We start from the raw sequence: 25,865 nt of genomic DNA on the forward strand, positions 1-25,865 counted from the left end.
TATTAGAAAGACCATGTTGAATCCACAAGACTTCTTTGAAGTTATAGTACTTTCAGGATCTAGTGAACTTAAAACAAGTTTATGTTATGAAAATTATAAAGCTAACTTATGAAAATTTAAGCTAATTTACAACATAAGGCACAATATCACTAAAATGTCACTAAACTAATGTAGAATTTAGATCATGATGACAAAGCCAAAATGACTGTAAACACTTTCATATCAGCTATGCTAATTACTTTCATAACTTCTTTTCCTTATTCAAAAGCAATGATTACCAAGAAAGAATGGCTCATCAGGCCAGGTGCTGGTAGCTCATGCCTATAATCCTAGCTACTCAGGAGACTGAGATGTGAGAATGGAGATTTAAAGCCAGCCTGGGCAGGAAAGTCCATGAGACATTTCTCTCCAATTAGTTGTGGAAAAAGCCAGAAGTGGAACTGTGGCTCAAAGTGGTACAGGACTAGCTTTGAGCAAAAGGGCTCAGGGACAGTACCCACACCCTGAGTTCAGGCTCCACAATCAACAACAACAAGAATAAAATGAGAAAAAAATTTAAAAAAGAATGACTTCAAATAAACAATAGTACTCAATGTTTATATGTGATTTTTATTTTTCACCAGGGAGCTCCAAATTTTATTAGATAATCATGGAACTTTCTAGATTATCTACTTTTTACTCCTTTGCTCTTTATCTTCATGGAAGAATTCCAAAGGTGATTTTAATTGTTATATTCATGATTCTAGTGTAGAGCTATATTAGTTATTATTAATTAATTCCATCGTTCCTGATATTATACTGCTTCTACTTAAATGTTTTGTGGTCTGTATTTCTTTTTTTATTAAAAAATTTATTAACATTGATTTTTTTTTGCCAGTCCTAGGCTTGGACTCAGTGCCTGAGCACTGTCCTTGGTCTTTTTCTCAAGGTTAGGGTTCTACCACTTGAGCCTCAGCACCATTTCTGGCTTATTTCTATGTATGTGGTACCGAGGAATCGAACCCGAGTCTTCGTGCATGCTAGGCAAGCACTCTACCACTAGGCCAAACTCCCAGCCCTTAACACTGATTTTTATATCATATTTCAAATGACATATTTAACGAACAAGTATTCAAGAAGGGAATCTCTATATACAATCACTGGCACTTAGATTTTAGAACATAATCAAAATTAGGCTGAGGGTTTGTATGTCATAGATACATATTAATCTATGTAATAAAACATGTCTATAAAGTCATAGATTTTTATGTCTGTGTAGTTGTGTTTATATTTCTAATACCATATTCATAGCATTGGGTATGTAATTATTGAGTCTTCTCTCTTTTACTGTTTGGATCTAATAGGCACATATTAAGGATACCATGCGCCTTTTGTTCCTTTGTTCTTGACTTGTCTCACTCAACATGATTCACTCTAGATTCATCCACTTCTCTGAAAATACCATTATTTTATCTTGTCTGTTGGCTATGTAGAATTCCATTGTGTATATATACCACATTTTCTGTATCCATTCATCTGCAGTAGGGCATCTGGATTGTTTCCATCACCTGGCTATTGTGAATAGTGCAAAGATGAACATAGCTGAGCAGGTGTCCTTATCATGTCTTGGGTTATGATGTTCAGGATAGATGTCTGTTCTGTATTTCTTAAGACTTGTATAGTTAATCTAAGGTAATATTTTTAAAATAATTTTTTATTGTGTTTAATAGAAGGGGTACATTATGTTCATCAGATAGAAGGTGCATAACTTCACAAACATTGATACCCTTTCTCGTGACATGGTCCCCATTTCCCTCCCACCGTCCCCCGCTTATCTTGATTTCCCCCCTCTTCCCTATCCAATTTCAAATAACCAATTAAACAAATATAAAATATATCAGATAACAAGGTGAAAAATTCTAAAATATGAGATAACCAAGGGATGGCAAAAGAGATGAGCGATAACATAGTACATTAATGACAGCAGTCACTCATTATATGGCTCTTGTTTCCTTATCCTGGAGGTCCTTACATTTAGTGTTGTACTGTTTGGCCTAATGTCTCTAGATTTTGTTCTATTGTAAATCTCTGCTAGGAGAGCCCAAGGTTTCTACTGATTATGACAATGAGGGAGACAATTGGGCCTATGTTTCTTTGAGTCTGGCTTACTTCACTTAATATGATTTTTTCTAAGACTTTCCATTTCCTTACAAATGGGGCGATGTCATTCTTTCTGACAGCAGCATAGAATTCCATTGTGTATAAATACCACATCTTGTTGATCCACTCATCAACTGAGGGACATCTGGGTTGATTACATATCTTTGCTATGGTAAATAGTGCTGCAATGAACATTGTTGTGCTAGTGGGTTTAGTATGCCCTTGTTTCTGGACGGTTGGGTAAATGCCAAGTAGTGGAATTGCTGGGTCATAGGGGGGAGCTCTATGTTTAGTCTTTTGAGGCACTGCCATACTGCTTTCCATAGTGGTTGAACGAGTTTGCACTCCCACCAACAGTGTAGCTGTGATCCCTCCTGGCCACATCCCCTCCAGCATCTGTTGTTATTAGTTTTCTTGATCCTGGCCATTCTAACTGGAGTGAGGTAGAACTAAGGTAATATTTTTAACTACAAAGGTTTGAATGTGAAAATCGTTGGAATATGAGCAGAGGTCTTATAAGACAAACTGAATCTGACAAGCCTGAACCTTCATGTGTGTATATCTCTTTGGATCTTAACTGTGAGGGGAGGAGACAGAACAGTCCTCGCTCTCATTGGACAAGGCAGGATACTGAGCCACGGACACCAGTTCATCAGCCCACTCCATATTTATGCTGTGTTGTTAAATGTTATTATTTTTTTAGTGATTAAAAGGACAAGTTGCAGGTACAGTTTTGGATGGGTATATCCCAATGTTCTAGTGTTGATGTGTGGTGATTGTAAATTCTTCTTCTGCTCTCTCAGTTGTCAATGTTTCAAGCAGGTCATCTTTTGTTGAGGGAAGTGGAACATCCGCCTGTTGCTTTCATCTCCTGTTGCTTAGCTTTCACTATGATGGGATACGTGGGAGAGGGGGCTCAAGTTCTTAAAGGGAGCAAACCTCTCTCACTTCTATTGGTGTGGCTTTTCTATAGCAATTTCTGTAGGTATTGTTTTCTTTTATCTGGTCAGAGCTGAGCAGTACATATCTGATGATTTTAAATTTTCTTTTCTTTTCCCTTAAACATTGTTAATTCGGGCCTCGTCTGAATAGACCCAGCTGGGTAGGGAAGATTATCCTTCAGGAATTATGAGATATTCATGCTCAATGAGGTTTCTATCCAGTGGTAATGTTTTCATTATAATTACTCTTGTGAGTGACCCTTGTTCTAACGTATTTTGGACACAGCTGTGGCAGTCACATTTATGATACTGTAGCAAAAATACCTAAGCTAGGCAACTTAAAAAGAGGGATAATAGGGCTAGGAGCATGGCCTAGTGGTAAAGTGCTTGCCTAGCATGCACAAAGCCCTGGGTTTGAGTCCTTGATACACAGAAAAAGCTGGAAGTGGTGCTGTGGCTCAAGTGGTAGAGCACTAGCCTTGAGAAAGCCCAAGGACAGTACCCAGGCCTTTGAGTTAAAGCCCTGGGACTGGCAAAAAAGAGGGATAATATATTTTAAGCTCACAGTTCTTTAAGTTTTTATTTATAGTAGATGGGTCCTATTACTTGTAGACCTTTGGTGAGCCAGAACAGTAACACACAACACAAGAAGCTCCTGATTTTGTCACAGCCAGGATGTAAAAGAGAGACGAGAATGACCCCTTATATCAGAATTATAATTTATAACAGGCGCTATAATTTATAACAGGGTTATAATTTAGTGGTAGAGCTCTTGCTCAAGGTCCTGCGTTCAATCCCAAGCACTGAGAAAGATAAAAGGATGAAGGAGGGAGGGAAGAAGGAAAAGTTCAGTGGCAGAGAGGGAGGAGAGAAAGAGAGAAACAGGCAGAGATTAAGTGAGCAAGGGAGAAAGAGAGAGAGAGAGAGAGAGAGAGAGAGAGAGAGAGAGAGAGAGAGAGAGAGAGAGAGAGAGAGAGAGAAATAGTAACTTACAGCCTACCTTTAAGTTACATTTCTTATAGGCTTCTTCTCCTTTCTTATAGTTCCAAGCTAAGTACCAAGACTTTAATCCATAGGACTTTAGGGGACATTTCATATCCAAAGTATAACAGCAGTGCATTTGTTTACTTGCATGTCCATGTTTATTTGCATGAGAACATGGACATATCTATTATGTGAGTTCCTGCAGGATTGGAATTTCCTTGTCTTCTTAGCTCCTCCATGACCAGCACAGAACCTATATCAGAAAAGTGTTTGGAGAGTGAGTAAATGACTGCTAAATAGTGGGGATCCTTGGTTCACGTAGATTGGTCATTAACAGGACCACCCTTTGAGACCATTGATCTGAACACATGTGGGACTGCTTTGATTTTTTAAAATAAAGTAATACTGCTAATATTCAGGACATTCTGCATTCCACCATCTTCCACTAGGGTTGCTTTGATAATTTGAATGGAAAATCTAGTATATTATTTCAAATGATTGTGAAATAATAAAGCAAATAATAATCTCAAATGCCAGAAAGAATTATTTTTTTATGGGATTTTATGGAAAGCAGTTCTACAAGATCCACTAACAAAACATACATGAAAGGAGAATATACTGTTACAGACTACTGTTTGCCAAGTTTTTTGTTTTTAAAATTTAATAGTGTTTGAATCCAGGCCTCTTGTTTGCTAGTTTTTAACTTTATTACCTGACCCATACCTTAACCTTTATATTTGGTCATTATTTTGGAGATATAGTCTAGCAAATTTTTCTCTTCAGGCTGGTCTTGAACTGTGATCTTATAGATTTCAGCCTCCTTGGTAATAAGATTCGCAAACATGAGCCACTAGCATCTGGCCCAAGTATTATTATTGTTACTACTATTATTTGCCAATTTGGGGACTTGAACTCTGGGTGTCGGTATTGTCTCTAAGCTCTTTTGCTCAAGCCTAGTGCTCTACCACTTTGAGCCACAGCTCTACTTCTGGTTTTTGAGTGGTTCATTTGAGATAAGAGTCTCACAGAGACTTTTCTGCCTCAGCTGGCTTTGAACCATGATCCTGAGATCTAGGCCTCATAAGTAGCTAGAATTATAGGTGTGAGCCACTGGTACCATGCTCAAGTATTGTTGTTTTTTTTTTTTTTTACAAGAAAACAATGTGTACAATACAGCAATAGGTGGGTAAGATTAAGATATCTTCTCAGGTGGGTAAGGGCCTTTTCTTCATGCAAAGTTATTGCTGGAACAGGGAGGAGGAAATAGCAGAACAACTATGAAAAAAGAAAGTTCTGTAATCCTAGTACTAAGGAGATTGAGCTCTGAGGATGGAGGTTTGAAGAGAGCATGGGTGGGCAAATCTGAGAAATTTATATCCAGTGAAAAACATGAAGTAGAGGTGTGATTCAGGTAGAGTATTGAAGAAGTTTAAGTTCAATCCCCAATATTTACCCCCTACTCCCCCCCAAAAAGAATCAACTTGTTCCTGAGATACTCTTTTTTTGTTTAAAATTTTGGTCAATTTGTTGCTATGCATATATATATATATATCTGTTACATAAAGTAAAAAAATAATAAAATTAATTTCCTGAAATAAGAATGGCCTAAGATGGGCCAAAGATTTAAAAACAGTCTTCTCTGAAGAAGAAATAAGAATGGCCATAGACACATGAAGAAATGCTTGACATCTCTGGCCATAAAAGAAATGCAAATCAATACAACTCTGAGATTCCACCTCACTCCGGTTAGAATGGCCAGGATCAAGAAATCTAATAACAACAGATGCTGGCAGGGATGTGGCCAGGAGGGATCACTGCTACACTGTTGGTGGGAGTATAAACTCGTTCAACCACTATGGAAAGCAGTATGGCAGTTCCTCAAAAGATTAAACATAGAGCTCCCCTATGATCCAGCAATTCCATTACTTGGCATTTACCCAATCATCCAGAAACAAGGACATACTAAATCCACTAACACAACGATGTTCATTGCAGCACTATTTACCATAGCAAAGATATGGAACCAACCCAGATGTCCCTCAGTTGATGAGTGGATCAACAAGATGTGGTATTTATACACAATAGAATTCTATGCTGCTGTCAGAAAGAATGACATCTCCTCATTTGTAAGGAGATGGAAAGTCTTAGAAAAAATCATATTAAGTGAAGTAAGCCAGACTCAAAGGAACATAGGCTCAATGGTTTCCCTCATTTGTTATAATCAGTAGAAACCTTGGGCTCTCCTAGCAGAGATTTATAATAGAACAAAACCTAGAAACATAAGGCCATATAGTATGATGCTAAATGAAAGGACCTCCAGGATATAAAGACAAAAGCCTTTGTTTAAAAGAGAGGTTAAGCTTTTAATCATAGCTTTGCTCATTCTCTGCCCCAAGAATAAACTTTGTTTTACTGCATGATGGCCTTGGTTTTGTTATAGGATCAGAAGTTCCCAGAGGGAGAAAGAACTGAGCTTGGATCAGAAATTGGTAACGGTGATGACTCAGTGAAAGATCCAAGAAATTAACAGTCAATCTTGTTTTGTCAATAGGAAGTCAACATGTGAAAGCTTAAACTCAGGGCTGAATCATTCATAAGGCAGAGAACTCAAACAATTCATCAGACAGCCTATGACTCTCTTCCCAGTAGTCTTGGAAATTGTAATCTCCAGGGCTAAGTGCCTGGCCCTTGGGAGGGTATCTTTCTCCTCCCTCACATGGGTCTGTCATGGACAGTGGACATTATTTTCTCACAGTTTCAGAGGTGAAGTCCAAGATCAAGATGCTCGTGTGTGTGTGTGTGTGTGTGTGTGTGTGTGTGTGTGTGTGTGTGTGTAGAAAGTCCCTTTCCTGACTTGTTTGAAGATTATGGCCATTGAACATGTTTTCACGTGATCAGGAAGGAGCTCTTCACCACGAGCTCCCTCAGCTTCTTGGAGTTCTGATTAAAACATTAATTTTTGGGAGTTTGGCCTAGTGGTAGAGTGCTTGCTTAGCATGCATGAAGACTCTGGTTCGATTCCTCGGTACCACATATATAGAAAAAAGCCTGAAGTGGTGCTGAGGCTTGAGAAAGTCCAAGGGTAGTACTCAGACCCTGAGTGCAAACCCAGGACTGGCAAAATATTTAATTTTATTAGTGATTTTCCCTTAGGATCATATTTACCCTTAATTGCTTTCTCCAGGTACACTAACGCTAAAACTTAGGACTTCAACACATGAACTTGGAGAGAGACATGATTTAATCTACAGTAGTATTCTTTGCCAATTACAAACTTAACCAGAGGAGAACTGCCTCAGTTGAGTAACAACAGTGTTCCTTCAATGAGTTCTTAAAACAGTCAAATTTGAAGTACTGTTCTTTGTATCATTTCAGAATAGGCAGAGACAAAAGGTAAAATGTGACAAAATAATTATGACAAATATTGTATAGATCTTGATTCTCTTTGAGTTGGGTGTTTATTTTTGGTTATTATTTTACAACCACTACATAGGATAATCAAACTCATAGAAGCATAGAGTAAAAGGATAACTGCTGGGGGTAAGGGTGTGTGTGTGTTTCAGGGAGAGGTGGAAATAGGGAATTGTAATTTACCTTGTATAAAGTCCTAATTTTATAAGAGGAATGAATTCTACAAATCTATTGCAGGTGACTGTGCCTATAGTTAATAATACTGTATTACACCTGTAAACGTTTCTGAAGAGAGCAGCTGTCATGTTCAACATTCTTTCAGCAATTAAAACTGCCCCAAATGTTTGAATGATTCAGCAGAAATCATTATAAACACATGGAAGATGGTGCCATTATTGTCTTGTGTAGTCACCTAATTGTCCTTTAGGGACTGTGGGTGGAATGAGGGTGGATCTTATTTTGTTCCCATAAAACACAGAGAGACTTCTAAATTTTATTTAGAATGAAATCAACATAGTAAAAATACATCAATGATACACACAAGAAAGAATTTGATTTCTTATCTGAAGTGTACACAACTTTACCCGGCCTGTGCTCTGCTGTATGTACATCCTACTATTTCTCTAAGAATATGAAGGGGAAAAAATGAAGCAAAGAACTGGCAGACAAGAGAATGCCATTTGTAGTTTCAATATGCATGAGAAGGGGCAAGCTTGCTTGTGATCCAAACCTGGTATTTCTTGGTTAACAGGGTGTAGATTCCAGGCTTCTTGGCAATACCACACTTATGGCCCGCAGAAACAATAGCATGGAAGACCCCTTTGCAGATCAAGGGGCTGCAGGAGTCACCCTGGAGAGAAGAAAAGGAGCAGATGCTTGTGAGAAGCTGTTGAGATGTTTCTGTCACCAACTGTTGATTGCTCAAGTATTTTATTATATTTTTCTTGGCATAAATTAATTGTACAGTGGTTTCACTGTGATATTCAACACACATGCATAAAATCAAGCTCACTCTGTTTCTTTCTTAACCCCTCTTCTACATTTCTGAACAGTTATCAGTGAGTTTCATCAGACTATTTTTATACACGTGATACATGTAATATATTTTGGTATATTAAACTCCTGTTACCTTCTGCCTTCCATGTATCCCTTCTATTTGTTCCCCTCTAAACAGCTTCTCTTTATAGTCGCATTAATTTTAAATCTCGATTCTATATATGAGCCAAAATATGTGATATTTGTCTTGCTTGCGTTATTCAACTATCTTTAGTCCCATATACTTTTTTCTTGTAAACATAACATTTTTCTTTATTGCTGAAGAATACCCCATTGTGTTTATTTACTACATACAATAGAGATGCATGCAACCCCATATCTATAGAAACACTATTCACAATTATCAAGCTATAGAATTTTCTGAGTTATCCAGCAATAGATGACTGGATCCAAATATTATTTCCTGGGCCTTTGTGATCTTAAGCTCTCCATATACTGCCTCTTATTCACATAAGTTCTCTGTATGGTTAGGACAATGTTTCTCTTTCTGTTCTCTTTGTTTCTGTCTCTATGATATTTTCTATGTTCATTTTATGTCTTTGTTCTGCCTGTATCCATGTGTATGTGTACATAAACCCTTTGGTAATTAATCAGCGGCTACAGAGATTTAGTTGTTAAAGAATAGGTGGGCATAGTTTAAAACTATTCATTGAAATGAAACTTTCCATTTCATTTTGGTATTTATGGACATACATTGAAGTTGTTGAGAGCAGCAGAAAAGAAGAGCATAGTATAGTAAATGACTTCATAGCAGGGGCTGTACCTTTTTTTGTATCTTTTTATTTATTTATTTGCATTCTCATGTGGTGGATGCAATGCTATGCATGTATTCTGCATTTGCCAAATGAGATGATTCCTAAGGACCCACTCTAACAACAAAACAGGTAACTGTCATATGTGAACAAATTTGGGGGGATAGTATATGCACTTTCAGGCAAAAATCTGGTTTTCATATGCGAAGACTCAGCTGCCAGTCACATGGCAAACTGCAGGGCCTACTGACCTGGTGACTGTGACAACGCCATCAAGAGGATGATGGTCTCGGAACATTGCAGATACACAGCACTGAAGAAGTTGTTCTAGAGGTGACTGTTGTACTTTGATTTTTAAAAAACTAGTAACCTACCTGTGCTACATGTATCACCTATAAACACGTACCCAGTGTTTTCCCTTACTATCTCTATGAACAAAAGACTGAAAAAAATGATCTTTGTTCCTTTTCATTGGTGCTATGTGATCTGAATGTTTATGTTTCCTACCCCCAAAGGACATGGATGTTGAAATTCTCACTCTGAGATGAGGGTGGCAAGAGGGGAAACTGTGGGAGGAGATTAGGCCTCATGAATGGAAATAGGGTCTTTATCAGTGTCGTGAGGGAACCCCTCCTTCCTCCAGTGGGATGCTGGAGTGAACAGAAACTGTCTGTGAAGCAGAAGGAATCCTTCATTAAATCTGCTGGCATCTTGGTGTAGACTTCCTAGACCCCAGAATTATGGAAAGTAAATTTCTGTTATAAACCACCTTGTTTGTGGTATTTTGTAAAAGCAGTGAAAAGTCTGAGGTTATTTAAGAAATACATATTACACACTTGAGCCTTTTGCATTTGAGTCTTAGATGACCTCTCCCCTGATTAAAGGGCTGTCTTTTTTGGGTAGGTGAAAGTCCTCTCAGGACTGGTAAGTTTTTCTAAGGATAGTAAACCGCTCATAGGATGCCTGGGAATGTAGTTTCTTACCCTAACAACCATTCACTGAGTGATTCTGAAGCATCAGGGGAAGTTCTTCCTATTTACACTGGTGGAAGAGAGAACGCTTGTTGGGGGTGGAGAGGGAAGTTTTAGACTGGAGGTTTCCTGTGTGTTCTCTAAGCCTCTCTTCAGTGTCAGTGAACAGGCAGATAGCAGTTCCAACTATCTAAGTGAAGTATGAATGAGGACTCTTACCCGGCAGGAAGCTTTCTGGCCTTTCACATCTCCCGCACATATCATGTCTTTGGTTTCAACAGGATTGTGGTTATAATAGCTTTGGCTGTTGCAATGTTTTCAACTTATGACAGTAACTGTGACTTCTTACAGGGTAGCGGAGTTGTCTAATGAATCTGGGTTGGTGGCTCCTCAGCCAGTAAGTAACCTGGCATTTGGCTCCATCTCTAATATAGTTTTTGGATGGACATGTTTGTTGAGTTCTGCAGCTGTGTGAAGCTGACAGGTGGAAAGATGAGTAAATTATCATCTTTTCTCAGCCACATTCCATCATTAGATTGCGTTATGTGTGTGTTCCCTTCCTTTGGCTCTGCCTTTGGCGGGCCTCCCATTCTCTTCAATCTGTTTTGTTGGGGACCTGCAGCTATATTTGTGATCTTTGCTTTTCTGGAGAGGTTTTGCAGTTCCTATGGGGTTCACTGATGCTTAGGGAGGGCGCGAGCATGGGCAGAGCAGAAAAAATTCTGTCCAGTCTCAAGCAAACTGGCCTTTGCCCTGCATTGGGTGGTTTTCTGTGGATTGACAACCCTAGGTCATGGCCTTGAGGGCTGGGCTGTTTCCTGCTGGATAGGGCTCTTGGTATATGGTCTAGACTGCATTTGGACTTTCAAAGAATGGTCTAGACTAAGTTGTAACTCACTTCTGAGTCCTGGAATTCACTTGCTTGGCTCCTCTGTATAAACAACTGCTGTGTTTTTCATGGATAATGAGAAAAACGTTCCTGAGAAGAGTTTTTAATGGAAATCTCTGGGCCTACTGGGATAGTCTCCTCCTACATGCCTGAGCACCAGAGCTGGTTTTCATGTAGAAACATTTTTGATCTACTTGAGATATGTTATTCTTTTATCAGAGAAAGTATATGGAGTAACATGGGCCCTTACAAAATGTACCATACACACTAAAACATGGGAAGCTCTAATGAACTCCTAAGCAGTTGATTAACTAACTAGGTCTTACTGTATAGAACGTAGCACAAGTGGAAGAAAGATAATGTCACATATCTTTACCAGTCTGATGTCATTCAATTTACATCTTGATGGCACTCTTGAGAATGGTATACATTTTGGGATCTCAAGTATTTTGTTTGGAGGGTTCATTTTTCAAGAGAGAATGTGCTCCTAAAACCACTGTGGGGGTCTGGCCGTTGATAAGCCTGCAAAAAGCGAATGGAACTCATGCAAAGATTTCCAAAACCTCTGGTGGGTGCAGAGAGGGTAGAAATATATACACAACCAGAGAGAAATTCAAAAAGATGTGGTAAATCAACAGAGATGTCATTGGTTACATCAGGAATGAACCACATAAGAGCCAAATGATCTGTCCTCAATGCTACCCAAGCCCAACTTGTCTGCCCTGCAAAAGAATATGAGAATAAAAACAGTGAAATCCTAACTGACTTACTTGAAGTGTACAACAAATGAGTTCATTTACATGAATATAAAAGGTAATTATATTTTTGAGTTGTGGTTTAATAATTATATCAATTACTATTGAGAATTATAAAAATAAAGTAGTTGTACAAGAGTTTCCATTTAACAAATTAGTTTAGAAATATAATCTATCTTGATCAGTATTACCTCTTTCAACATTCTCACCCATCCCTTCTCTACCCACATTTTCCCTCATGCTTCTTAATTTTGTAGGATATAAATTGGATACTTGTGGTGAAAAATTTGTGTGCATATGCAGAAATGTCATAATGAATGACCTTACTGTATAATTTAATATATACACTAAAATAATATGTAACAAAACATTTGATTTTTACTATTTTGAAGTATATGTTTAGTGCCACATTATACACTACATTTATATTGCTGTTTATCTATGACTACCATTTATCTCCAGAACTTTTCAATCTCCCAAACATTAAATATGTCAGTGACGAAGATAAAGACTGGACTCTCCACTGCCTTGTCTGTAGGTGGAGACCTCAACTCTGCAGCACAAGGCAATTGCACAGCACTGAAAGAGGTCAAAGAATCCTGTTCCCTGAATTAGAAACATAAAAGAAAAACTTTCCTTATGGCCTGAATACATGGTAATACAAAATGAAGCTATATCACAACTAGTAGATATCAGTTATTCCATTGTGAGATTTATACAAATGGGAGAGTCAGGGGAGGAAATACTTGGTTTTATTTTTTGTGTGTGTGAATCCATGGCTGTATACAGTTGAACTCTGAGTGTTTTCAGTAATGATACTATAATTGATCTGATTTTCTGTGTATCTGAGAAAACTACATTTATAGCCATTGATCAAAATTGAAGTGATTATTTGTGGGGTCGGGGAGGGATATTTTGGAAACCTGTGTTTGTGGAAACCACCTTAGATCCTTTCTTAGAGCAAGGAGTGTTGTAAAAACAATTATATTTATTCATTTACATACAACTTTTCCTTTTCTACTCCATCAAGGCAGAGTACAATGGAAGCACTCATACTCATTCATATAGATTAGTAGAGATTCTTAGACAAGACAAAGGGCAAGAAGCAAGGGCAAGAAGGGAAATGAAGAAATGATTGCTTCAGGTTGGGAGACTGTGAAGAGGATTGGCTCACGGCAGACCTGTGACAGCCTAAATACTCTCTCCTGGTTTTTACCAAAAAGGTTCGTTTTGGGAATGCTAGCTCTATCTGTTGAAGTCTTTGCCTATTGTGAAAGAATGGGGATGGAATTTCTCATACGATGTGAACTGGATTTCTTAAAAATGGATCCAAATTCAAGTTCAACCTACCCACAAACACCAAAGCATTGGAGGTAAGAATGATAGAAAACTTGTGGGATTAACACTCTAACAGAAAATGACTATGTGAAGAAATAACAGGTAGGCAGGGCTGTGAGGTGCAAATGTGAAGTGTAAATTTTGATGGAGGGGTGCTGAGAAAATGTCTAATCTTTCATCTTTTATTCATTTTCTCGACTACCTATTGCTTTTGAAATATTTTGATTATTTTTCCTCTTTACCGGGACATGAAAACAACCAAAGCAGATTCCTTTGCTTTCTCAGTTTTCAATTCTAGAGACCCTTCAATTGTAATCTGTCCCACTATGGTCCAGTTTTCTGGCTAGGTATATGTGGAATTACCTGAGGTGTAGGATTCTACCTTTTTAGTGAAACCTAGATGTGAAGTCACAGAGAGCAGTAACCATAGCTCATAGCACCCAGCAGTGTTACTCATTTGTATAACACAGGGAACACCAAGAATAGTCTTTAGAACTATTTTAGAATCACCTGGAAGTGATTAAAATGGAGCCTTCTAGTTGGGTGTTGGGTGCTGGTGGGTCATGCCTGTAATCCTAGCTACTCAGGAAGCAGTGATCAGAAGGCCTAGCACTTGATGGCTTCCTTCCTTTCGCCAGTCTTAGGGCTTGAACTCAGGGCCTGGGCACTGTCTTTGGACACTTTTTGCACAAGGCTAGCACTCTTCCACTTGAGCCATAGCACTACTTCCAAATTTTTCTGAGTATGTGGTACTGGGGAATTGAACCAAGGTTTTGTGCATGCTAGGTGACGACTCTGCCATTAGGCTATGCTCTGGGCCCTCTCTCTCTCTCCTTTCTTTCCCTCCTTCCACATTCTCTTCCTTCTTTCCTGCTCACCCCCACCTCATCTTCCTCTTTTGTTTTATTGTTGGGATAATGTATAGAGGGGTTACTGTTACATTTGTCAGGTAATGGGTACATTACTTCTCCAACTTTGATATCTCTTCTTATGTTGTTTTTCCCCCTTTCCCTCCTCTCATCCCCTCCCAATCATCTTGTTTTCCCTCTTCCCTATTTCAAATAAACAAGTAAATGTATATACAGTATACCAGGTAACAAAGTTAGATATAGTAACCACATGAGATTAACCATAGTGGAAAGAAAAGAGAAAAGAAATAACTTCACACAGTACATTAAGAACAACAATCACAAAGATAAACCTCTTGTTTCCATATCCTAGAGTTCATTTTGTTTAATATTCTATATGACTACATGTACATAGGTTTTTGAGGTAGTGTGATCCTCTGCTAGGAGAATCCTAGATGTATACTAATAATTACAAATGAGGGAAACCATGGAGCCTATGTCCCTTTGGGTCTGGCTTACTTCACTTAATATGATTTTTTCCCAAGTCTTTCCATTTCCTTATCAATGGGGCGACGTCATTCTTTCTGTGGCAGCATAGAATTCCATTGTATATAAGTACCACATCTTCTTGATCCATTCATCTACTGAGGGCAATCTGGATTGGTTCCATATCTTAGCTATTCTTCCTCTTTTTTGACAGTCTCACAATGGAGCCCAGGCTAACCTTGAACTTGCCTTCCTCTTGCTTGAATTTTAAGGGTTTCAGTGACACGCACACCTCACCATCCTAGTACCCATTTAGTTTGTATTTGTCAGGGCAACTTAGAGAGGGCCAGGGCACTAAAGAAGGGTCTGGGTGGATGGATGGTGAGAAAGGAGCACCCCCAGATTTGACCCATTTCATCACTGTGTGCTGAGTGAGCAAGCTGGGGTTAGCAAGCTATTCTCACAGGACATTTACAAGCACATTTGTGGGACGCCACCATTGAACTCTTTCATAAATATTTTGAATTTCATAAGGCTTAATATTTTTCCAAGCGCTGATCTGCCTACATTTTTACACCCAAGTTTCCTGTAGAAGAAATTGAATCCCCATATTTTTAGAGTTCTTTGCACTCAGGCCATCTAAATGATATTTAGCAATAGTTTTTATTCATTTTGTAACTTTTAAGACTTCTCTTCAGTCTTTAAAAAAAGTAATCTTATTTTTCCAGTTTGGGAATCCACTTCTCTTGAGTTAAGTGGAATTGGTTATACTAAAATTTTTAACTTAATATCATCTATCATTCTGTGGTGCTGTTTGGTTTTGGGAAGGATTTTATGCACCATCTTTCAGGCTTTGTAAAAACAAACCAACTTTGGATTTGTTTCCTTCTTTCCAGGTAGCATTTGTTGAGCATGTGTAAGGGAGGCTTTGTGTGTGGAAAGGTGGAGTCCCTTGAATGTGCCGTGTAAGCGTAGTCAATGATGGGTATATTTTTTGCTAAATGAAAATTTCAAGTGCTTTAGAGAGGACAGTAGTGATGGGGAGGAGAGGTGGGGAAGTAAAGAAACCATATGAAATCGGAAATTAGAATCTTGCTATCTAGACACAAAACAGATGTCCTCTTTCCCATTTGCAAGCTTTAACGCTTCCAATATGCATTCATTCAAACAAATCTAAGATGGAGCAATCAATGACATTCTTGAAGAAGCATGGAGAAGCAGTTGTTCAATTTAGACAGAGCTGATTCCTATGTAGCAAACTGTAGTGGTTAAGATAGATTTGGAAGTTAAGTGTTGTAATGTTCGTAAGCAAAGAAGGCTCCATCTCAGCCTATTCAAGCAAGAAACCCAAGGAAACAAACAAAAACAACACTAGAAAACTCAAGCAAGCAAAACAACAAATACCAAATTAACTCTCTCCTGCTTTCCCTCTTGTGAGGATTGCTGCAATCAAGATGGATTTTATGTTTCACTAGCTGAAGCAAGATCTCTTGATCTCTCTAGGCCAAAAGAGACTTGGGGTTGTTGATTCTGTTTGTAGAAAAGCTCTCATTCTAAGTAAGATACTATGGTATCTTTCTTCTTTTTACAAATTTTCTGTACCTTTTGCCTTACACCCAACCGGGGAAAGCGGCTACTTCTCATGAGAGCCAGACTGTGGATCTTAGATGTCTGAGGCAAAGGATGGGGCTAAAGGAGTTTAACTAAGAGTCTGTAACATCCACTGGCTGCACTGTATTTGTGCTTACCAAATGCACCAAGCACACTAGAGTAGCAGGAAAGATATTTAATTCTCAATAGCCCTGTCTACAAGTTCAGTCTTCTGTGATTTCAATTACATGTGAAAATTTGCTGTTGATAAAAGTCTCAAATGAAAAAAATCCCGAAACAACCAACTCATAAAAGTTTAAGTAAGTTCTATTATAGTATGCTAGAATTATTCTATCTTATTATTGTTGTCATTGATCTCTTACTGTGCCTAATTTGTACATTTACCTAGATGTGGATATAAGGAAGACACATAGAAAGACACAAGCATAGAAATGTGTAGGTGACTCACTGAGAATGGCAGTGGGCTGCTGTGAGCACCCACTGTGGGTGGATCAAGACCCTGCCACAAACATGGTTGCTGCCAGATGGAAGCCATAAATGGCCTGGAATGAGGCTGCACTTGTTTCCCTCCAATAATCTCTATGCTGAAACCTACAAAAGTAAAAGATCCAAGCAGGTACTTGTAATTCTTCTGATGATAATTGCTGTTTTCAAAACAACCCTACTGACTAGTTACTACAATATTATTGACCAACAATTGTAGAAGATGCAGCAGTTGAGAGAGACAGAAGTAATTATGAAGTCAGATTCACCATCAGTTTAACAAGACACCTCACTAGAAATTCACTTAAGATTGACATGTAGGGGCTGGGAATGTGGCCTAGTGGTAAAATGCTTGTGTAGCATGTATGAAATCCTGGGTTCGATTCCTCGGTACCACATACACAGAAAAGCTGGAAGTGGTGCTGTGGCTCAAGTGGTAGAGCATTAGCCTTGAGAACAAGGACAGTGTCCAAGATCTGAGTTCAAGCCCCAGGACTGGCAAAGAAAAGACGGGGACGGTGAGGGCAGGGAGGTGAGAGTTCTATCTCCTCTCCAGTCCTCTTGCTAAGAAAAAGAAATAAAAGAAAGAAAGAAAGAAAAAAGATTGACACATGGGAAGAATAGGAGATACATTCTAGAATCAAAAAAGCCCCAGACAGGAAGAAAACATAATCATTTTTATGACTTAGAATTAAGAAATCTAGATGAACTAATTAGACTCAATTAATGAGAAAGGAGATTCTGAAGGCAGTTTTATTCTTGCAAGTTTTAACTTTCTCACTCTAACAGCTCTTAGTGGTAAGATTTTTCACACCCATGTTTTCGAAGTGTGTATCAGTTTGGGGAGTTTCTGTGCTGTTAATTTTTTTTGGAAGGGGTATATGTGAAATGAATAACTCATTGCAGGAAGCAGCCATTTCAGATATCTGCATGAATACTCAGTGGCATATATATGCATATATATATATATATATATTTCCAAGCCGTAAGAACTCAATAGGGTTGCAGACAGAGCTCAAAGATGCTCATTGCTTTGAAGCAATACTTACTGTTTTTCTAGCACAACATGGTATTGTTTAATTCCTCTCTATTTTTCATTTGGGCATATTTTCCATTTTTGATGACAGTCTTGCACAAATCATGATTGCTTTACAGTGTATCTTTGCTAAAGCCTAAACAATATCCAAAGAAACCCATCTCATGTGTTTTTGAAAAAAATACAATATTTATTTATTTATTGTTGGGGTGATGTACAGAGGTGTTACAGTTGCATTCATCAGGTAGTGGGTACATTACTTCTGGTACATTATTACCCCTTCCCATGTTTTTCTCTCCTTTCCCTCCCCACCCCCTAAAAAATGCAATTTAAACAAATTTACCTACACTTTGTCATAAGAGGTTATGTATGGGGTTTCCTTTTTTTCTCTTTTTAGTTTGCATATATTATATCAGGTCTTTTCTTTTTTTGCTCCTAATACATGTGCGATGTCTCTTTAATTTTATTTTTAAATAAAAGGGAATTAAAATCCAAAGCTATTATGTTTGGCAGATGGCAAGAGATTCCAGCCAAGTTGTTTTTTGCATAGACAAGGCAGTAGGAATGCATATTTTGCATTATAATTTAATAATATATAAGTGAAATATCTTAATCACAAAACTTTCTTTCTATGATCATTAATATCTATGTTTGTGAGAAAGGCAGGACAACTAATATATTTATATTACAATTTGAAAAATAAGCTTGAAGAAGCTGATTTGCCGAAAGACCACACAGCAACTGACCTAGACCAAATCCCCTGACTTACAGTAACTCACATGTTACTCTGAACGCTGATAGAGCACAGAATTTGATAAGTAGCCCATTTCCATTTTATAGCAATGTAGCAACAGCAAAGCTTTCTAAATAAACAAAACATACATAACAGTGACTCCAGCCAGAGAGAGTAAAAAGTAAGACAGAGAGGAAACAAGACCAAGAAAAGCCACAGACTTGTTAGACCAAACTTCTCAGTACCTCCAAAATGTTCCTGTAAACTTTCAAAGCCATCTCTGTCACTACTGTGCCTCTGACCCATTGTGTGCCACTTTTCATGTTGTCAGGGGGACATGATAATGCCATTTGCAGTGGTGTTGGGAACATAAAGAATGGTGTGTGACATATAGAAATGCCGTCAGTAGAAAGTATAGGAAAAAAAACCTCTGCCAGACAGAGATTTATGGTGGCGATATGCTGAAGGACTCCTCTGAGCTGCTTATTTTCTGTAGTAAGGACTAAAGCTTGCATAGCTCTTGACAGATTCTAATCATTTCCAATCATCTTTGCAAGAAGAGGGCTGCCATTGGGCCTTGCTTTATAGATGAAGTAACTGAAGCTCAGACAGTGACTTGAGATTACCCGGCTGGCAGGTGGTCCTTAAAACCTATATGCTGGCTCTAGGCCTCATGTTTATTTCAACTTGCCCTTGTCTGAGGAGCCAGTGAGGCTTACATGTTCCAGTAGGCAAGCTGGCCCCCCTTGAGGGAAAGCAGATTTAGCTTTGCAGACTGCAATTAGATGCGAGTGAGATTTAGTACCATTGAGAAGACATCTCATAACTCTTTCTTGTAGCTGGTCTGGAAAATTCTGAGAAGTGTGTGGGTTTATAGTAATGAACTAGTTCATTTTGGCTTTAGACTGAGAAGTTAGTTAATAGTATCATTTGTTATCATATTTTGGGTCCTGGACTTGAAAGACAATGGGCTGTAGAACATGATGAGTATGGAGATCTAATTTATTTCTGGGTGTTGGTTTTTGCTCTGTTGAGTCTGCTTTGGGAAAGCCATGTTTGCCTTGGAGGGTGTTCGCAGCAGCTGTGTGGCTGTGCTGGGCTGAGTAAGGGCAAGGCAGTGCTCAACGTGGACCTGGCTTCACGCATCTGGGGTTCTCTTTTGCTGCTTGTGGGTTTCTGTTCCTGTTAGTTCCTCTTGACATCCTGCATTTTCAGAGAACAGCTGTCCCAAAGAACCCAAGTCTCCTCTGGGGCTATGTCACTCAAAGTGGGGCCTGCAAACTTGTGGAGTATTTTATCTGTTTATTACTGATTACTAACAAATGAGATCACTAAAACAAACAAAAATGGCTTCAACCATTTAACACAACTAATTTTATTAATGAAGCATCATTTATTCAATCTAATAACAATTTGGACATGTAACTTAAATGTCTTTGTTATTTAATTCATCATTCTAGTTATTTGTGTTGTATTATATATCAGTCCACGAGCTGAAACTTAAACAAGGTTAGTAAGGAACTCCTCAGACAGTCTCAGAAGCACGGTGAAGGAATTTATTTTTGTCTTTCTCATTCTCTTTTAGCCTCTTTTGGAACCATTTCTTAACACTAAGTAATCAGAGGGTGTCCTTTCCCCAACCCTAGACACTTCACTGTCTGTTTTAGAGATGAAGATTTGGCAGTTTTCTTCATAGCTCATGCTGTGCCTTCGTTGCAATCCAGTGATCGTTCAGCTAAGTTACTAGCAGAATCTGCTCACCATGTAGAAATTAAGGCAGCTTTGACAGTTGGAGGTGGAGGAGAGTTGGTATGCTCTCATGATATCATGTCCAAAGTTCCCAAGAAAATGTAAATCCTATTGCAGATTATAGCCATCCCTCTTATGAGGCCCCTAAAATGAATGAGCTTAAGTGCAATTGCAAAAGAAAACAAAGTACTCTCCACCCAGATATGGGATTTAGACCTTAACTCAGTGTTGAAGAATGGAGAAAGCTGGATTAGGACACGTGGAACACTGCCTTTCCCTGAGCCTCTGAAATTCAAATACTGCAGAGAGCTGCTTATGACTTTAGGATGGTGCAAGGGTTGAAATTGGAGTAAAATGAAACTGATTTTATCTTTTCCCACCTCAGCTCTTAATCTGAACACTTTAAAATACATCTTTCTTACTAATCAATGAGAAAGAAAATTAGTTGTATTCCTTATTGAATATGAGTTCCTGATTATTATTGAGGGAAGTAATGTAAAAGCAGTTTAATCTCTTCCCCTTTCTTCATCCTTTTCCAGGTCACCTAGGTAGTAATTTGTCTTGTGTACAGGAACTTGACCAGGAGTCACTGCAGGATGGGAGTCTGAGTAATCCTCCAGCGGCCTGATAGATCACTTACTGTTCTTATCTCAACTTTTCTCTAGTCCCCGGCTGTTCCCTCTCTCCCTCCCTTCCTCCCTCCCTGCCTTTCTTCCTTCCTTTCTTTTATTCTTCTTCAGGGTGGCCTTCAAAGTTCCCTTTTAGAGCCCATAGGGAAGTTTCCATGGTGTCACCAGGCCCAATGCATATCACTCCCACTTTCTGCAATGTTTGTCTTAAGAGAATCATTTCAGCCAAGAACACTACCAATGGAAGCTCATCAGTCCACGCTTGTTGGGGCACTGGCCTTATAGAGAGAAAGGTAAGGGTGATATGAGCCAGGTAGTGCTTTGGAAAGAAAACTGGGATCAGCACGATGGCCAGGATAGTGGAAAAGAAGAGAAGATGGAGGCAGGAAGAGAATGAAATAAAGGAATATTGTTGAGGAAAGAAGGAATGATGAGCGGAGAATGGGAGGCCTTTCAGTGGACCACTTCCATTTCCATTTGAACATCTTGAGTATTAGGATATGTCCCATGACAAATACATCATCTCCACAGCAGAAAACAAATCTTTAAAAGATGTAATTTGATTGTGGTAAAGCAGTTGAATTGCTTACGCTGAGAATCTTTTTGTTGCTGTGTTTTGTTTGTTTGTCTTGCAGTCCTAGGTCTTGAACTCAGTGCCTGGGCACTGTCTCTGGCCTTTCTCAAGGCAAGTACTCTACCATTTGAGCCTTCCAGCCTTTTCTGTGTATGTGGTATCGAGGAATTTCATGCATGCTAGGCAAGCACTATACCTACTGGGCCATACTCCAGGCCCTAATCTTGGTTTTACAAGATAAAATCACTGTAGGCAAAATAGTAGGTAATTTTTGTTGTTGTTGTTGTTTTGTTTGTGGGTCATGGGGCTTGAACTGAGCCTGGGCGCTGTCCTTGAGCTCTTCAGCTTAAAGTTGCTGCCCTCCCCTGGGCCTGGGCATTGTCCCTGAGCTCTTCAGCTCAAGGCTACCACCCTACCCTTGAGCCAACCCCCACTTCTCATTTTCTAGAGGTTAACTGGATAGGTCCTTTTGTGCCTTGGCTGGCTTTGAACCTTGATCCTCAGATCTCAGCCTCCGGAGTAGCTAGGATTACAGGCATGAGTCACCATGCCTGCTAATAGTAGGTAATTTGAATGAAATAATCTATTTACCAATGAGATAGCACAGTAATTACTATTAACATGCTAGAAGTTAATGTGTTTTATTTATTAATTCAGTAATCTAACTTTTCACTGAGATTGAATTAAAGTAGAAAATGACATATAGTTTTTGTATTGGCTATTTTATGTGTCAGTGTGACCAAATATCTGAGGAAAATAATAAAGAAGGCTGGAAGAATTCATTTTGGCCAAAACATCCTTGTAGCAGGAGTGTGTGGTAAAGGAGCTTCTTGATCTCATGGTGGACAGGAAATGAAGAGTAAGGGAGTTAAAGGGAACAGAGCATAACCTTCAAAGGCATATCACCTATGCAGTTTTTCCTTCAATTACACCCTGTCTCCTAATGTTTCCAGAACCTTCCATTATCACCATTAATGGGAAACAAAGATTCAACACATGAACCTGTGAAGACATTTCACGGCCAGATCATAACAAGTTCTTCTTATTTTTTTGAGATAGTGTAGATTTGTAATATGAGGGGGTGTCATTGTGATATTTTCAGATATAGCCAGTGTACTTGGGACAAATTCACTACCGTCTGTCTTATTCCTTCCTTTTAGATCTTGAACTTTGTACGTACTCTTTTCTGTTACAATCTCTTTAACTACCTTCTCTCCCGAGTCTGGAGGGCATGCTTTCTGTTCTCACCAGAATTTAAAATCATTGTTCCTCTTGCAGTTTAGCCAAGCCCATGAGCCTCCTCTGAATACTAGACTTCTTTCCAGTCTGCACAGATAGCCAATGCTAACAAGGCCTGAATATCAGCTTCAGATTTCTTGCCCTCTCATCATGGAACTGTCTAATCCTGTGTCATTTTTACCATTTGTGCTCCGATTTTAGATTAAAGAATATTGTTGCAGAAAGCCAGAGAATGAGCACACTAGCTTCATCAGACCTATACAATTGGTTTGTGTTAAGTTTTTCACTCATCTCTTGTTCATTGTATCACCAGCTACAAAAACCTTTTTAAACATTGTATAAGGGGTGTTGGAGGAGGAGGGGGGAAGGAGACAGAGAGGGAGAGGGAGGGAGAGAGATATAGAGAGACAGAAAGACTCAGTGCTTGGGCATTGTCCTTGAGCTGTCTTGCTCAAGGATAGTACTCTGCTATCTGAGTCACAGCTTCTTTTTTGGCTTTTGGCTGGTTAATTAGAGGTAAGAGTCTCACAAAATTTCCTGCCCAGGCTGGCCTTAAATCATGATCCTTAGATCTCAGCCTCTTGAATGGTTAGGATTACAGGTCTGATCCATCTGTACCCAGAGTAATCTTATTCTTTGCTAGACCCCATCACTTCAGTTTTCATCACTGAAATCCTGTCTCTTTAACACTGACCTTGTCTTCTTGGAGAAAAAGGAACACATCCAGGGTCTTCCATGCATCCATGCCTCTATGCATGCTGCCTTCCCTACAGTAATACTATATAGCATGAATTTAAATTTGCAAGCAGGTGGATTTACCTGTTTATGAATAATATTTACCTGAGAAGGTTTGCTTCTCAATTTGTGATCATTATTTTTTCCATAATGAAAATTTTCCTTTCTCTTGTCACCATGACAAATTGTTTTTCTGTTTTTCTGTGTTGAACAATGAATCCTTACTTGCGACTCATTGTCTTTGATTTCTTGGCACTATTTCCTTCTGCTGACCAGTTTTTCCTCCACGCATTCTCTGCCTCTGATTCCAGTCACATTTTGTGACCTGTCAGTCATAACTCCTTTGATCCTTCTTTATTTTCCTCTTGTCTTCCAAATTCTCTTTTTAAGCCCCTTCTATTCTTTTAGATACAATCTTCTCAAGAATTTGTGTAAAGCAACACTCATCATACATTGTCCTGGAAAAAAGGGTTCCTCTCCATCAGAAGTTTGGGAAGCATAGGAAATCAAACAAAGACTGGGCTGGCCTTGGTGGTGAGGACTTTTTTTTTGGCCAGTCCTGGGCCTTGAGCTCAGGGCCAGACCACTGTCCTTGGGCTTTCTCAAGGCAAGAACACAGCACCACTTCTGGCTTTTTTTCTGTGTATGTGGTACCAAGGAATCAAACCCGGGTCTTTATGCATGCTAGGCAAGCACTCTACCACCAGGCCACACTCCCAGCCCGGTGTTGAGGACTTTTTTGAGCACTTAAATTCTAAGTTATGTATTGTTAACATGAGAGAAGGATATTCAGAAAGGTTGTCGACCAAGTCTCTCAGACTTGCTGGACTATGGAAATTTCTACTTATAGAGCACATCAAGAAACCAGGACTACACAGAACTTGTGATGGAAAAAAGCATCTTCCTACTCTCAGTACTTTAACCATCAGCCTCGATGTGGAATTCTTTTTCCATATTGGCCCAATGTTATAACACTGCTCCAACAACCTTTCCTCTAGCTTCCTTACTGCCAAGAACTATAGATTGTTTCTGCTCACTCTATTTCAGTCAAGCACTTACTCAACTAGTTAAGTCTTGAGAAACATCAGTTTCCCACGTGCTGTTTCCTGAGCATTCCATGTGGAATGTGCTTACTCCTTTTACCAAAGCAAGAGAAACCTTAGAAGTGGTAGACTTAATATCTTGCTTGATACTACTGTGATTTTTTTATAGTTCCCTATTTATTCATCTCTAAGAGCATTAGCTTCTTTTTTCCATATATTTCTATTATAATTAATAGAAGGGTTACATTTTATTCACCAGATAGAAAGTGCATTACTTCACAAATATTGGTACACTTTTTCATGTCTTGGTCCCCATTTCCCTCCACCCCTCCCCCTGCCTCTCATCTTGTTTCCCCCCTTCCCTTTCCTATTTCAAATAAACAAATAAGCATATATACAATATATCAGATAACAAGGTGAAATACTGTAACAATATGAGATAACCAAGGACAGCAAAAGAGATGAGAGATAACATAGTACATTAAGGACAACAATCACTCATTACATGGCTTTTGTTTCTATATCCTGGAGGTCCTTTCATTTAGTGTCATCCTATATGGCCTTATGTATCTAGATTTTGTTCTATTGTAAATCTCTGCTAGGAGAGCCCAAGGTTTCTACTGATTATGACAAATGAGGGAAACCATTGAGCCTATGTTCCTTTGAGTCTGGCTTACTTCACTTAATATGATTTATTCCAAGTCTTTCCATTTCCTTACGAATGGGGCAATAGCATTCTTTCTGACAGCAGCATAGAATTCCATTGTATATAAATACCACATCTTGTTGATCCACTCATCAACTGAGGGACATCTTTGCTATGGTAAATAGTGCTGCAATGAACATCGTTGCGTCTAAGAGCATTAGCTTCGTAAGGATTACATCTATATATTTAGTGAGAAAAAGTAATAGAAAACTAACAGCTGCAAGTAACAGAAAATCTTTCAGAGAGTGAATGAAAAATGAGAAAATTTCATTTTGTCCCGTGAAAGAAAGGTCAGAAGTTAGGTATGAAGGCAAGGAAGGATTAATTTGAGTAGCTCAGTGAACCTGTCACTAACCTCCTGGAGCCAGGTGTCCTACCTGGCTACAACGAAGTTCAAGGGAAGAAGGAATCAGTTCTTGCAGGTCTTCTTTAGGATCTCACCGTTGTCTCATCCAAATGACAAATCTATCCTCCAAATTTCCCTCAAAAAAAGAACTGGCAAAGTGTGTAAACTCAGCTTTAATGTTACTGTTACAAACTATGTGATACATGACTTAAGGGGAATAGAGATTTTTTTAATTTTTAATTTTTTTGCCACCAGGCTAATTTTATTAATATATTCGTATTCAATGTCAGAAACCGATAATGAAATTCAGTAGTGTGTCATATAAGCAACATGTTTCCACTGTTATTATAACATAAATAAGAAATAAATGAGGCATATATTCTCATAAATTATCAATTATTTTCTCTTTCT

General features: G+C 38.7%; 2 protein-coding genes across 4 annotated transcripts in view; one reads left to right on the forward strand and one right to left on the reverse strand.

The window, feature by feature from the left end:
• The window catches only part of Esm1 (endothelial cell specific molecule 1), a 65,885-nt gene that overhangs the window by 15,437 nt on the left and 24,583 nt on the right, over positions 1-25,865 (forward strand). The gene's annotated exons all lie outside the window — the stretch shown is intronic.
• Positions 8,164-18,739, reverse strand: Gzmk (granzyme K). Its single transcript, XM_090331056.1, is given in 10 exon segments — positions 8,164-8,325; positions 10,474-10,644; positions 10,646-10,698; positions 10,701-10,731; positions 11,487-11,588; positions 11,590-11,665; positions 16,630-16,704; positions 16,706-16,772; positions 17,296-17,364; positions 18,679-18,739. Coding segments are annotated over 10 exon segments (867 nt in total).

The sequence above is a fragment of the Megascapheus bottae genome, chromosome 4 (genome assembly GCF_031878675.1).
Source record: "Megascapheus bottae isolate mThoBot1 chromosome 4, mThoBot2.hap1, whole genome shotgun sequence".
NCBI classification, from domain to species: domain Eukaryota; kingdom Metazoa; phylum Chordata; class Mammalia; order Rodentia; family Geomyidae; genus Megascapheus; species Megascapheus bottae.